Source organism: Meles meles, chromosome 3 (genome assembly GCF_922984935.1).
Source record: "Meles meles chromosome 3, mMelMel3.1 paternal haplotype, whole genome shotgun sequence".
In the NCBI taxonomy this organism is placed as follows: domain Eukaryota; kingdom Metazoa; phylum Chordata; class Mammalia; order Carnivora; family Mustelidae; genus Meles; species Meles meles.
This window is the reverse complement of record NC_060068.1, coordinates 116,188,798-116,204,592: the sequence shown is the minus strand read 5'-3', so window position 1 is coordinate 116,204,592 and position 15,795 is coordinate 116,188,798. Positions and strand designations below refer to the sequence as shown.

Here is a 15,795-nt window from a genome sequence, read left to right as displayed (position 1 = left end):
GAGTATTGCATAAACGTCGAATTCATCACGTACATTGATAGTGATCTTCACCATCTACTTCTCTCAATTATTGAGAGGTGCTGAAATCTCCAGCCATAACTATAGATTTGTCTATTTCTTAAAGTTCTATCAGTTTTCACTTCATGTATTTTGAAGCCATGTTATAGTGTGAACATTTAGAAATGTTATATCCCTTTAAATTATCATTATGAAATGACCTTCTTCAGGTCTGATGCTACCCTTTGCTCTGAAATCTACTTTCTTTGATATTAAGTAACCCACTCCAGCTTTCCTTTGGTTAGTATCAGCCAGATATTTCTTTTTTAATCCTTTTGCTTTTAATCTATTAAAAGATTCTTCTTGTATTCTTCTAATACAAGTACATTTCTTATAGGTAGCATATAACTGGATATTGGTTTTTTAATCCTAACAATCTCTGCACTTTAATTGGATGCTGAGACCATTCACATTTAAAATATAGCCAAACTATGGAAAGAACCTAGATGTCCATCAACAGATGAATGGGTAAAGATGTGGTATATATACACAATGGAATACTATGCAGCCATCAAAAGAAATGAAATCTTGCCATTTGCAATGACGTGGATGGAACTAGAGCGTATCATGCTTAGTGAAATAAGTCAATCGGAGAAAGACAACTATCATATGATCTCCCTGATATGAGGACATGGAGAAGCAACATGGGGGGTTAGGGGGATAGGAGAAGAATAAATGGAACAAGATGGGATTGGGAGGGAGACAAACCATAAATGACTCTTAATCTCACAAAACAAACTGGGGGTTGCTGGGGGGAGGTGGGATTGGGAGAGGGGGAGGGGGCGATGGACATTGGGGAGGGGAGGCGAACCATAAGAGACTATGGACTCTGAAAAACAACCTGAGGGTTTTGAAGGGTCAGGGGTGGGAGGTTGGGGGAACAGGTGGTGGGTAATAGGGAGGGCACGTTTTGCATGGAGCACTGGGTGTTGTGCAAAAACAATGAATACTGTTATGCTGAAAAAAATAAATAAAATGGGAAAAAAATATTACTGATATGGTTACATTTAACTCTACCACTTTCTGATTGTTTTCTAATTGCCATTTGTTTTATCTTATTTTGCTACTTTGAGTACTTTACTCCATTTTATCACCTTTTGTTGACTTATAAGTTACGATTCTATATTTTTCCGTCCTCCTAAAGCAACTCTAAGTTGCTTTACGGCTTAGAGTACATATCTCTAATTTTTCAAAGCCTGTATTCAAGTGACATACATTATGCTATTTGGCAGTATAAGAACTTCCCAGCCTTTGTGTTGCATTTCATTTCACCACCACATCTGCTAAGAACTCCACAGAAAATTTAAATTGTTTTTGCTTAAAGACAAAATTGCTTCTCGGAGAGACTTAAATACTAGGAAAAAGTCTTATATCATCTATCCAGATACCTGTATGATGCTCTTCATTCCTTTGTAGGGATTTATAGTTATATCTGGTATTATTTTTCTTCTGCTTGAAGGATTGCCTTTAACATTCTTTTTTCTTTTTGCCTTTAACATTTCTTGAAGTGCAGGTCTATTGGTGACAAATTCTTTCATATGTTTATAAAAGGCTGTATTTTGCCAAAGACATATTCCTAGATATAGAATTCTAGAACTTTTTAAAAATTTCAGTATTTTAAGTACGCTGTACCAAGTCTTTTCACTTGCACTGTTTCTGACAAGAACTTTTTTGTGATCCTTAAAATTTTTTAACTTTGTACAAAAAAGAGTCTTTTTCCTCCAGCTGCTTTTAAGATTTTCTGTGTTTACATACTTAGGAGAAATTTGATCACGTTGTCCCTTGAGACTGCTTTCTCAATGTTTCTTCTGTTTGGGATTCATTATCTTCCTATTTCTGTCACTTTATAGAATTCATCAAACTTTGAAAATGTCTGCCTATTATTTCCTCAAATATATTTTTTCTATCATCCACTCCTGTGGTAACTCCAAATTATATGTATACAAGCTCACCAGAAGCTCACCGATATGCTCCCATATTTTTTAAACTTCTTTCTCTTCTGTTTTGAGTAATTTCCATTGCTACATTTCAGTTTTACTAATCTTTACATCTACAACATCCAACATGCCATTAAGCCCATCCAAAATATATTTTTCACTTGTGATATTATAGTTTTCATCTTCAGGAATTCAATTTGGATTTCACATCTCTTTTTGAGTCTTTCCTCTAGATTTATAGACATATGGAATATCCTCATAATAACAGTTTTAGTCACCTAGTCTGCTAATTCTAATATCCATGCAGGTTCTGGATTGATTTTGGTAAACTGATTACTTCTCATTATGATCATACTCTTCTGCTTATTTGTAGAAAGTGTGTGAATTATTCTATTTGTTTAGATGCCATATATTGTGAATTTTAATCTACTGTTTGGTGTATTTGTATTCTTACAAATATTGTTGAACTTTGTTCTTGGATGTTTGATCCTTCTGGATGTTGCTTTTATGATTTATTCACCAGGACTAGAGCAACACTTAGTCTGTAGTGAATTATTCTCCACTACTGAAGAATGAACTTGTGGGGTACTCTTGGCCTGAGATAATGTAGGGACGTCTCCATCCTGGTTTGAAGGAAAAGCTGTATTTATGGGCTTGTGTGTGCTCTGAATATTCATTCCAGTTCTTTCAGATGATGCTTTCTCTAGTCTCATATACATTCCTCACAGACATGTGATGACCAGTATCCCACTGAAAATCTGACAGGCCCTCTGAACAGCTCTCTCCTCTCCAGGAAAACTCTAGTCCTGAGAACTCTAGCCATCTTGGCGTCCCCTGAAATTCAACTTCATCTCCTCAATTTAAGGAGTCTGTGTAGCTATAATGGAAAGATATTCTCAAACAGAAAGCTATGAAATTCTAGCCAAGTATTTCTTTCCCCATCACTGTAATTTGTTATCTGATGTTCAGTTATCTTGAAAACCATTGTTTCCTATCTTTTATTCTATTTTTCAGTTCTTTTCAGGCAAGGGGGTTCATTTGAATCCTACTAGTCCATCTTGGCTGGAAATATAAGTCTCAACTTTCTTTTAAGCATTATGAGTTTTGAGTAAATATTTCAGAAGATCATATATATAAACAATCTCAGGGTATATGAATTCAAAATTATAATCTGAAATTTTTATACCAAAAGGATTTTCCTGCGCCCTATAACAAGATACAAAAATACCAAGCCGTCTCTCTCATTCAATTGGAATCATGCACCATGTTATCATTCTCATACTGAACAAATGAAACAATACGGTTTCACAGAAGGGAACTATATTACTTCCGCACAGCTGTGTTTCACTTAAATCATGTTGTGGTTAAGTGCATGAGTTCTGAGGTTATACCACTTGTGTTGAAACCCCACTTTTTCTCTTTTTATTGTCTGGGTAAATTTGAGCAAAATGCTTTATTTCTTTGTGCTCCAGTTTTTTTTTTAATCTCTTAATAGGATGTTTTTAAAAAATGGTATATTTGGGTTGTAACAAGTATTAATTCCTCTCAAGCACTTATCATAGTAAATGTTCCACAATTGTCATTTTCCTTCAATATTACATCTTCCTTTCCAAATTAATACTATCAATCTAATTTTACACATCTATAAATCCAGTCTCAATAAAAACACAAAAACATATTATATCCATTGCTGTGATCCACCTGACAAGCAATGAGTTCAGAATGGTGTATCTTTCTGTTTCTCCACCCTCCATTCCTTTTTGTTTGCCACTCCAGAGTAACCTTTCCAGAGAACTACTTTCAAGTACAGAAGTACTTCATAATCTCTCTACCCAGTGCTGGCTGAATAAAGGGCAGCATCTTGACTCTGGCACTCCAGACTTCATATATGAAGGTTCACGTCTATTTGACCAACCTCACCTTCTATGCTTCTGTTTCACTAGGTGTATCTTAGAGTCTCCATGATAAATAAGCCTCCATGAATATTCAAAGGTCTCTACCTTGTCTATAGTTTTTTTTCAACCTATTTCTTTTACTGGGAACACCAATGCTTATCCAGTCATGTAACTGGTGTGCCTTACATATACTGCAGTGTGTGAAGAAGGAACACAAAGGCAACTTCAGATAAAAATCTCTGCTCTTAACAAGTTTACCGGGTAAGCAACAGTCACAACACAGGGATGAAGAGAGCTATTCTAGAGGAATGGTAGATAAAGGTAGATAAAAGGAGAGCATGCCTAATTTTTGCCTGAAAAATAAACTGAGGGAGGGGATGTGTGGTAGTCAAGGAAAGCTTCACAAAGGAACTTCTCTAACCTGTTTAAAGACCCCCCCATCTCCTTCTATTAGACTGAGCCATATGCAAGACTATTGATTACAAGTATCTTGAGCAAAATAATCCCTATACATGTATCAGTTCTACTGTAAAATGATCAGAAATAGACCTTGTGTACTGTACAGTGAAGGCAGAGACAAAGATCGAAGAGACCAGTTAAATAGTTAAGTACTGGCCGTAACACTGGTATTTACAGCACAAATATGTCAAAACAACACAAGTAGAATCTAAAAAGTTCAACTACATAACCTGCAAAGTAATGATAATGATACATACATCTTTTAGTTTATTGTTATGTATTATCACAGAAAAACCTACAGAAGTTAAGTGATGAAACTTAACATTCACAACTGATCAACCCTGATCTGATACAGTCTCAGTAATCTGGGAATTATCTTTCTCCTTCATCAAGACAATTTTCATACAAGAAATCCTATCATCTCTTGCTTTCATTCTCCACCATTATAGCTTATCAGTCACTAAGTACTTTCTCTGTACCAGACCCTGGCTAGGCACTGTATCTCTCATTTAATTCTCATACCAGGAAGGTGAGCCTCCCTTAAAATATGTATGTATTCCCAATAAGGACAGCATGAAACTTTATTGATATGACTTGAGTAATTAACAAAATCCTTTTACTCCCCATTAGAAATTCCATTTTTGAATTTTCCATTTTGAACAGCCAGCCATCATATTTACTTTTTTTATATATATAAATAGGGAGTCCAGTTAGAAGAAATTAAAATCAATGGCTACCACTTACTAGGTGCCAGGTATTATACGGTTTCATTTAAGGCACAAAAATAAGGGTCACATGAAAGACATGCATTTTATATGCAGAAACAAGGATCAGAGAGGGTAATCACTTTTCCAAGGTCATACAGGTCTTAATATTCAGTTCTGATTCTGACTATATGCTGTGTACTTAAAACATGGCAAATTTCAGCTCTGATTCTGACTACACCCTGTGTACTTACAGCACAACAAATACTACTTAATGGACGCCTACAATGTGCCAGGCACTCTGCCTCTTATATATCAGGAGCTGAACACATTGCTGCTTTTAATCTTTCCAACAATTCCATGAAGCACTTGCAGGTCCAAAGTCCTTTATCTTGAACACAGATGCTATTTGGGAATTTATAGTGTTTGGGATTTTTTGGAATACAATTGATCCTTGAACAACACAAGAGTTAGGGACACTGACCCCCATGCAGTTGAAAATCCATATATCACTTTGACTCCCCAAACTTAACCATTAGTAGTCTACTCTTTGACCAGAAGCTTTGCCAATAATATGAACAGTTGATTAACATGTATTTTATGGATATTATATACCAGATTTTTATAATGAAGTAAGATAAGAGTAAATAAAGTGCTATTAAAAATCATAAGGAAAATTCAGTTAATGTACTGTCGTACATTTACTGAAAAAAATCCATATATAAGGGGAGCTAAAGAGTGCAAACCTATGTTGTTCAAGGGTCAAATGTACAGAGTACACATGAACAATTTATTATTTTTTGCTGAATCCTATATAACATTCTTTTATATTTAATTCATGTGTATGTGTGTGTGTGTTAGCTCTGCCCAGGGTCCACACAAATTAATCACTAATGTCTTCCAACCTGATGTTAAATAGGAAAAGAGGAAAATATTTATGGAACTACACACACATAAAATATTCTAATATTTAAAATTTTCTCTTGCAGGGTTCCCTGCCTCTAGGTAGATAAACCCAAAGCGAAGAAATCTATAAATAAGGGGCACTTAGAGCTGGAATAAATGAAAATGCTCACTGCTTTAATTCAAAGAAGTTTCAAAGGTAAAGCATTGAAGTCTAAGAGGCTGCCAACACATCTGATCTCACTGCACACATCTCAACAGCAGAGGTTTAAAGCAAAGACTGAGAAGTGGGAGCTCTGGCTTCTCCCAGATCAAATCAATCAATGATTATCTTTCAAATGTAGACCTTTCCCTTCTAGAACCAAGCATCTTCACTCCTAGTCTCAGCATTACACCTTCCTTTTCTCTCATCCTTCCTTTCTTTCTTCCCACCCTTTCCTTCTACTTCCCACTGTCTGCTTTTTTGCTCTCATTTTCCTTCCCTTGTGTGCTTAATGGCATTCAAGATAAGGATGTCATCTGAGCTAGTGCCAAAAAGTAAAGTTCCCACAGATCTTTTAGTATTTCTCTGATGCCCATTTAAGGCTAAGTTTAGCTTAGAGCGTGTGAGGTTATAAAATGTTCTTAACAGTCTCACAAGTGCAGAAATATGTGTATGTGTGTGTGCGTGCCCGAGTTTGACATCTGTGGTTGGTAACAGTCTCTCTCTGTTCCTTTTAATTTTTTTTTCACTAAATCAACAGAGTGCAAGAGAAAGGCAGACATTTTATTATTATAAAACAAATTCAGCTCAGTGATTGTCCTAACTGGTACTTATGTAAGGAGTTTAAAGTTATTTAGCATAAAAGTCAATCATGATGTATCTTCTAATAACAATACAGGAGTTAGTCTAAAACGGTTTTTTTCTCATTATAATGAGTCATATTGCTTTCATTCAGATTAACTGCCTGAAGACATTTCTAATTCTCACTTAAGCAGGAAGTATTCCTGAGCTCTCACATAAAGTTGTCCCTACTCCTATTATTTACATATTGTATTCCTTTTTAATGTTTAAGTAGATGGCCACTGCTGTTCTTAAGTTTGCTTCTCATTAACAGAGTTTACATTGTCTTTGCAGCCTGAGCTCCAACTACCTAGCCTAACACTTTATAATAAACACTCAAAAGATACATGAAAATTAATATTTGTAAATAAATTTATTTCATTTAAAAATAAAAATTACTCTCCTATATATTCTAACTTATGGTTAGAAAAGCAAAAAGAAATAAAATCTCCAAAGTGCTAGGGGAAAAACTATAGATATTTTTAAGATCTGGTAATGCTAAAAGACTTCCTACACATAACACCAAAGGAATAAAACATAAAAGCCTTTTTAGAGGGAAATAAATGGAATATATCAAAAGCTTTAAATTTTCACATACTCAACAACTCAGCAGTTGCATTTCTATGCATTTCTATTTCTAAGAATAAAACTGAGGTTATAGATTTATCTACACAGATTCTTATCACGGCATTGCTAAAACACAAATAAGCCAACAAAGCAAAAAGAAAATCTGGAAATGACCCTAACTGTCAATTAACAAAGAAATATAATTGTGGCATGCAGGCAGCTACCACAGTAATTGAGTTTCAGGTCTTAAATTAGATTGCCTGAAATCCTTTTTTTCATCCTTACAAGCTTCCCAATGCTACCATAATCTTTGCCTGGGCAAAGTTCCCTCATCTGGGACACCAAGAAAATAACTTTACAAATACGGCATGATTGTAGAGATTGTAGTTGCCTGGCCCTCATTGTTAAAATATGCAGCACAACTATTTCAATCTATAATGTAATGTATCTCATAACAAAAATGAGGAGCAGGATACAAGCAGATTTCATGTTACAAAAGGGTGAATTCCAGTAAGAATGGAAAGATCCCAACCTTCATAAGTAATGTAAGCAGAGTGGGAAAAAAGTATTCAAAGTATATCCCCCTAAATTTTGTAAAATAATTAATTCTGACTGGAAGAATTATGATTTACATGTTTTTGTTTATCATATTTTTGAAATTATTTCATAATAAATGTGTTTCTTTTAGATAAGAATATTACAGTGGAAGGAATTTTTTTCTGAAAGTACTGCTTATATATTTCTTGGAAGCATCAAATCCATAGTAGATAGAATCCTGCATAATATACTCACTTACTCTCACACTATGCTCACTTATATTCCTGGTCACACTAATTTGCTGTTACTTCATAGGCTGAACAAACTCACCATGTGTACTTTATAATAAATTCCAAGACCATTAAATTAGTTAATTAACACATGCATCAATTATTTCTGAACACACTTAGGTCTGGTCTACCTAATTACCAGAATTCAGGAAAACCCTAGTTTGTCTGCTTCCACTCTTGTTTTTGGAGAATCTGGATATGGTTTTGGTAGGCTGAATAGCTGTCCCAGTTACTTTACTTCCTGAAATGTGGGTGGATGAACACAAATACACAGAATAACTCAAGAACTTATAATCAGACTTCAAGTTACCAATATGCAAGACTGAAGGGTAAGACTATGAGTGGCTCCTTTCAGAGAGCCACCATCATCATGCCCACTGAAGTGGACAATAAGGGATGGGCTATCCATCTCCTAAAGGTCTAGCTTAGGCAGAACCGTAACACAGCATTTGAAAAACCACAATTCTGACCACAAAACCCTGCTTTACAATGGGATGAGTGAGTGAGAACCCTGTGACTGGAGATATTCAAGCAGAAGCTGAGTGACTCCTCCAAAAGTCTTTTAGACAATGAGATCATGCATGAGGTTTGTCAACTGGATGATTTTATGAAACTTACCCTGAAGAGAAATCCATTCCTGATTCATTTTACACAAAGACTTCAAAGTTTATATTTCATTGACTTTTAATATTTGATCTTACCCTTTTTAAAGTAGCTTCAGATTGACAAACGGAATTTTTCTTAAAAATGTCAAGCGATTAAAAAGTTAATCTCCAATGCTCCTTTTTAAGGTACCATCTACTGAAAAATGTACATTTTTAAGGAAATGTCCCTAAATACAAGGATATTTGAAATTTCACCAAATTTATGCATTTTTAAAGAAAGTCATGTTTACATGATAAAAACAGTGTGTAGTAATATATTTTGGATAATTTTAAAAGAGTCTAGGATATATTTTTAACAGATGGTCCTTATACAAGCCTTAAGGAAAATTCAAGATTTCACCAATCATTTAAGTCAAAGAAACTGAAATAAGGACTTTTGGTTGGCTGTATTTGTGATCAAGTAATCACTACATTTTGTCCAGAAGTTCCTTAGGTAAATTCATTTCTTGCCTGCCCACCCCACCTCCACCAAATTTCTACTGATAAATAATAAGGTACATTTTAAGTGTTTGAGGAAAAAACCACCAGGTCTTGATATACAATGTTAATTCGATTTCTCTGTATTCTCAGATATATATTAAACATACTATTTATCTTTTTTTTTTTTCTTTTTAATGCCATGTATTCGGAAAGAGAAGCCAAAAGACTGAGTCTCTACATGTGCCTTGGACACAGCAGAGTTGTCTGCGTTCTATAATCAGCCATGGCCATAAGAACTCTTTCTTTAATGCTAAGTATAAAAGGTCATTGTACATATCAGCATGAGTGAGAAGAGAACTCCAAAGAGGTTCAGCTAACCCAGCACCAAGACTCAAGTTAAATACCATAATCATGCCAGCCACTCATTTACCACTCAGTTTCTGTCTCCAGTCCGGAAACCAGTGTGCCAGGAGCCTAGATAGCTGGAAGAGCAGCCATGTTTTATTATATAACTGATCCCCAGAGGCTAATTTAAAGGAAAACTATATGTGTCCTACATTAAGGAGGAAAAACATCCCTCATTTCACAAAAATCTTTTTTTTTTTTTTTCAGAGAACAAAGAACATACATTTTGAAACTCCATAACTGAAAAACACAATAGGAACTTTAAATGTTAAAAGGGCATGTGAGCCTATTCATATTCATTACACTCAACATAAATGAACTATTCCTTGTATATGTGAGTAGACAATGTTTCTTAAGAAAAATGATCAACTCTACTTTTTACAGGGATTAGTTATTACATTCTAAAATATTTCACTGAAAATATCTTCTAAAAACATGTAAGTTCATATGTGCAATTCAAGAGTGAAAATTATTAACTCTGGAAGAAAAAAAGTTTTAGAGCTTTCATCTGAAGGTTAATAATTAAGATTTTTAAGAAGCAAACATGTTTTAAAAACATCCTTCAGTCCAATTCATTAACTAATCAATTTTGTAATTTCTTCTGAAAACATGCTACTGTACATATAAGATATATGTATGTCTTTATTAGATTCCCATAAATGTAGTAAGAACTAACAAATCTAATGAATGGATAACTGTTGAAGAATGATGATGTAATGCCTGGAAACCTCTGACTTGAAACTGCCCAATTCCTTTGCCAATTAGGAATTGACCTTGAAATCTGCTTCAGGATGAGAGAAACTTTCTGGAAGGTTACGTGACTTCCAGAAAAATGAACATCGTCTCCACCAATTAAAATTATGTTTGAAATTTTAAATTGAAATATTTTTTATTCTGTAGTATTTAAAGAAACTTAACATTACGTAGGCAATCTGTGTTAGTCCATTCTCAACAACTTACCTTTTCATGCTAACATTTCATAATTAATGTTTCTTCCCAAAATAAAAGCATCTGGTAAAGGCATTTAAATTTGCCCTAAGTATAACCATAAACTCTGTCATTTGTGGAATGTATTTCAGTCCCAAGAAATCTCAATTACCTTAGGAATAATATAAATATCATGAGGTATATATACATACCAGTGTATGTTAAAAGGTTTCATACGTCTTTCTTTTCAAACTTTAACAAAAATTCCAATTTCTCTATTTCTTCTCAAGATTTAACCCAGATACTAAGATGAAGTTTTTGTCAGGGTGATGAGTACAATTTTTTAAATACAAGCCTTCTTTGCAGTTTAAAACCTCTATACATATATAAACCATCACTACTACTTATCTATAGTATTTCAATGGCATAGCTTCATATACTCTCATGTTTCACAACAAAGAATGCACTGTACAAATTTAGATGCTATGAAAAGCCCTGGGAAAATAAATTGAAGATGTATGTCCTTATGAGTGTTATGTAATACTGCTTCTAGTTTAATATTATTTTTACTCATATGGTTTAATGTTAAATAGTTATTTCTCACATTTTGTAAGATTAAACATCTTTATTTTTAAGATTTTATTTATTTATTTGACAGACAGAGATCACAAGTAGGCAGAGAGGCAGGCAGAGAGAGAGGAGGAAGCAGGCTCCCTGCTGAGGAGAGAGCCCAATGTGGGGCTCAATGTGGGGCTCAATCCCAGGACCCCGGGATCACGACCCGAGCCGAAGGCAGAGGCTTTAACCCACCGAGCCACCCAGGCGTCCCAGATTAAACTTCTTTAATAGGCCACTGGCACCCAGGACACCATTAATAGATCATTTAGTGCACAGACACTGGAGATTTCCACCAGTATACCAATCATGAGTTTAAGTACTATTTGTATCATGGTAAATTGGTTTCATATTGGCTTGACTGACCATTTACATGGGTAGACAATGCTGGATGCCTATTGAGCATCCATTCCTCCACTCCTTTTCTCCTGCCCAACAGAACTTCCACAGGCCTCCTGAACTGAGCTCACTCTGGGACAGAAAACAGACATTCTCCAGTTGTTGTTAGTTATATCTCATAATCTTACCGTTCAAGTTATAGATATCATCAGAGACGAATAAAAATATAATTTCATCAGAAGAATTTTCTTTGGATAACCAAAAATTATACAACTTTTTGTTTACAAATTGTAATTGTATAATTACAATTAAACAATGTTTTGGCTTAAAACAAAAGAGACTTCTCCAAAAGGAGGGTCTCATTTCTCTTTTCTTACCTCTTTCGCACTGTGGACCAGTGAATCCATAAACACAAGCACAGCGGTTAGGTCCAATACAACGTCCACCATTCTGACACCCATTTTCGCAGACAGCTGCACACAAACACAGCAAGAACCTCATTACATGGTCAATCTCCAGGTATAGGTGACCACTGAACATCACAGGTTTGAATTCTGCTGGTCCACTCAAAAGTAGATTCTTTTCGATAAACACGGTACAGTGCTGTAAGTCTGTTTTCTCTTTCTTAGGATTTCCTTCATCACATTTTCTTTTCTCTTGCTTACTTTAAGAATACAATATATGGGACATATAACTTAAAACATATGTTAATCCACTGTTTATGTTATCAGTAAAGCTTCCAAACAACTATTAGTAGCTAGGTTTCTGGGGATTTAAAAGTTATACACAGATATTCAGCTGTGTGGAAGACTGTCACCCCTAAGCCCTGTGTTGTTCAAAGGTCATCTGTACCATACAGCATAGAAATGCAGCCCATAATGGATCTTACCTCTCAAACACAAGTTACAGTTTGCATGCACATTTAAATAAATACACGCAATGTACATTGAGACGAAAGCCTATACAATTCGTGTAAATCACATTGTGAGGCACACATCTGGCAAAAGTTTTTTTTTCTTTCTTTTAAACAGAATCACAAGGATTGGCTGGCTCAAATGTTCACACTGTCAGAATGTAACTAACCAATTTGTTATCTTACTTCTATTACCCCCATAATCAATCTTCATAGGTAAGAAAATAAAATATGGGGAAATGTAGGGAAAAGGGGACAGACAATAGGCAGCAGAGAGACAGGAAAAAAGGGAGGGATGTGATATGGAAAAATAAAGAGGATAAGGCAACAAAGAGAAGGAAATATCAGAGAAGAAAAAAAGCCCCACCCTGCAAGAAAAAATACTGGGTGGGTATAAGAAAAGAAAAATCTAACATGAACAGTAGAGGTGGGGGGGAATACCATCAATTCATCAGTGAAACACCAAGAGATAACTAATGTGTACAGAGTATGTACAGGATATAAAAGGAAAGAAGGAAAAACCTCAGTGTGTCAATATGATAAATATTTTTATTAAAAAATTAACCCCAAATCCCAAATTTTTAAGACGAACACAGGCAGCATACACTCCTTCACTCCTTTCCACTTGTCACCAGGGAGACCAGGATTCAGTTCAGGCTCTGTGGGCCCCAGGGAGACAGAGAGCCCGAACTGACCCTGAGCGGCTCCTCTCCCCCACTGCACCACCCTCAGCAGCCTGGACCACAAACAGAAAACCACTCTATAAAGACCGTTCTGCAAATTCCCTGAAAAACCATTATTCCTGAAAACTCTCCTGACAGCACTGGAATCCAAGAATCATGCCTTCTCTGAGAAAAAATACTGGTACTAAGAGCTTGTCTCTTAATCCACCCACCTTGTCAAACATAAAAACCATCCTCACAGATAAAGGATTATATTCTATGAATTGTGTCCCCAAAACAGAGCTTCAAACATTAAAGCCAAGTGAGGGGGCAAAGGACAACTGCGCACACTTCAAATGAAGTACATATCAAAAAAGGGAAGCTCAATAAATAATCGGGTATCTAAAAATGGAATAGTGTTGCTATCTCCATACCATGAATACTGAGCTAGAATACCTATTTTCATCTAGAAAGCATCGAAGTGGCTTCTGTTTTGCTAACAGTATGAAATGAAACCATACTTTGAAACAAAAGACTTCTTTATCTTAAAGCACCACTGTGCTAGTGGCTTTAAAATTCTTTGTATCAGGCTTTGAGCAAAGGCAAGGAGGATTCTATGTACATTCACACAAGTGCATCTTTCGAAGAACCACACCTTTCTGTTTCTTCACTAGTGCCTACACAGCACTTGCAACTCATCTCTGTCCTGAAATACAGGCCGGGCAATAAACAGGATGAACAAATACAGAGGATAAAGGAAAGGAAATAAAGATCATGAGAAGCGTGAGAAAGATGGGGGTGGACAGGAAAATGGAAGAAAACAAAAACCTGTCAGAGAAGTCTCAGTGGCATGGAACTCCATAGAAACAATGGACAGCACTTCATTTCAAATGCTAAAAACACATTTTGCAAAGAGGTAGCCTTTATCTAATGTAATTAATTATGATGTGAGAAATGTACTTTAAATATCATCAAGCTGTAAAAAAGATAAATGGAAATCACTTTCCCTGATGTGCTCTCTAATGAGACCCACGCCAGCCTTTAACACATGATTGGGAAAAAGTATTCACGATTGACATTCAGGATGCACCCCCTGGACTAGGTGGAGAAAGTGCTTCTCTCAGGGCTTCCCAAAACAGATTTCTTTTTTTTTTTTTTTTTTAAGATTTTATTTATTTATTTGACAGACAGATCACAAGTAGGGAGAGAGGCAGGCAGAGAGAGAGGAGGAAGCAGGCTCACCGCTGAGCAGAGAGCCCGATGCGGGGCCTGATCCCAGGACTCTGGGATCATGACCTGAGCCGAAGGCAGAGGCTTAACCCACTGAGCCACTCAGGCGCCCCCCAAAACAGATCTCTAACTCCCAGGTAGGAGAAGACGACTACTTAATCCTTGAGTTTCTCCTGAGGAGCCTGTCCAGTACAAATGAAACCTAGTCTAATCTGTTCATGTTAGAAGGACAATGCCTCTCTACTCATTACTTTGTTTTTCTTGTAGAAAATATCATTAATGTTCATAAAAAATTATGTAAACATACAACATGATTTTATTATTTTAAATAAATATTTTTAAAATTCTCTATTTTAATTTTTAATTAAAATTAAATTAATTTTAAAAATTTAAATTAAAAATTAAAATTAAAAAAATTAAATAATTAAATAAAATAGCTGGTAAGTATCAGCAGACATAGCCCCATTTAAACAAAAGATCTTTGGGGCCCTCAATAATTAAAAAAAAAAATTGTAAAGAGCTCCCATGAACAAAAAGGCTGAGACCCACTGACAGAGCTATTTGCTTGTATTTCTACTTCTTGTCTAAGAATGAGGTCTCAAACTAGAAACTAGAAAGTGAGGTCTCAAACTCAAACAAGAGTTTGCTTGCCTTTGCATCCTCATCATCTACTGTAGAATTTGATCCACTGCAGATACCAAAAAACAAAAATCCTGGAATACATGAAAATCTTCCCCCTCTTTTCCCACTATTTTGCAAGGCAAAAAGTTGCAGTGAAGGGAGGAGTTCTGTTGTTTCCACACATCCTGATCATGTCACCTTTCTGATTCTCTGCTCCCCTGCTGAAAATTGAGTTAATAGATCCTACCTGAGAGGGGCTTGAAGATTGAATAAAATAATGTATAAAACAAAGTCTTATACAAATGATGTATAAAACAAAAATAAAATGATGTATAAAACAAAAGCACAGTGTCTGCACATTAAAAGTGTTCTACAATCTTTAATTCTCCTTCTCTTTTATTCTACAGAGTATTTGTATGAAAATAAGACTTGCTCTATATCACCCAAAGGTTATACTGAAGAACAGCAAAAGTGGACAATGCATAAAAAAGTAGAGTAAAAAATAAATAAAAGAGGTAATTTTGCTTCTTAAGAGTGAGTTGTGATCAAAGTTATTTTATGAAGTAGTTTTTCTTAAAACAGAACAGAAATGGAAATTTACATTCCAACCGGAGTTCGAAAGAAATGTGAATATGCCTAAATTTCCACCATGGAAAGAAGGCTGAGCCCCAGGAAGAAAGAAATGCTTACACCTGGTATGGGATAAAGCAAAAGCAATGGTGAAAACCACATGCTACATACTCTCCACACCAGCTTCCCAATGATCTTCACCCAGCCCTATAATTAACCTGTTACCTATATAGAAATTCAGTCTACATGCTCCCAA

The 15,795-nt window shown here is 35.4% G+C and overlaps 1 protein-coding gene across 1 annotated transcript in view; it reads right to left on the bottom strand.

Moving 5' to 3' along the window:
* FBN2 (fibrillin 2) overlaps nucleotides 1-15,795 on the bottom strand; it is a 260,961-nt gene that overhangs the window by 230,692 nt on the left and 14,474 nt on the right. The window contains exon 5 of the mRNA XM_046000771.1: nucleotides 11,921-12,016. Coding sequence (XP_045856727.1) covers nucleotides 11,921-12,016 — 96 coding nt within the window. The remainder of the gene's footprint in view (nucleotides 1-11,920; nucleotides 12,017-15,795) is intronic.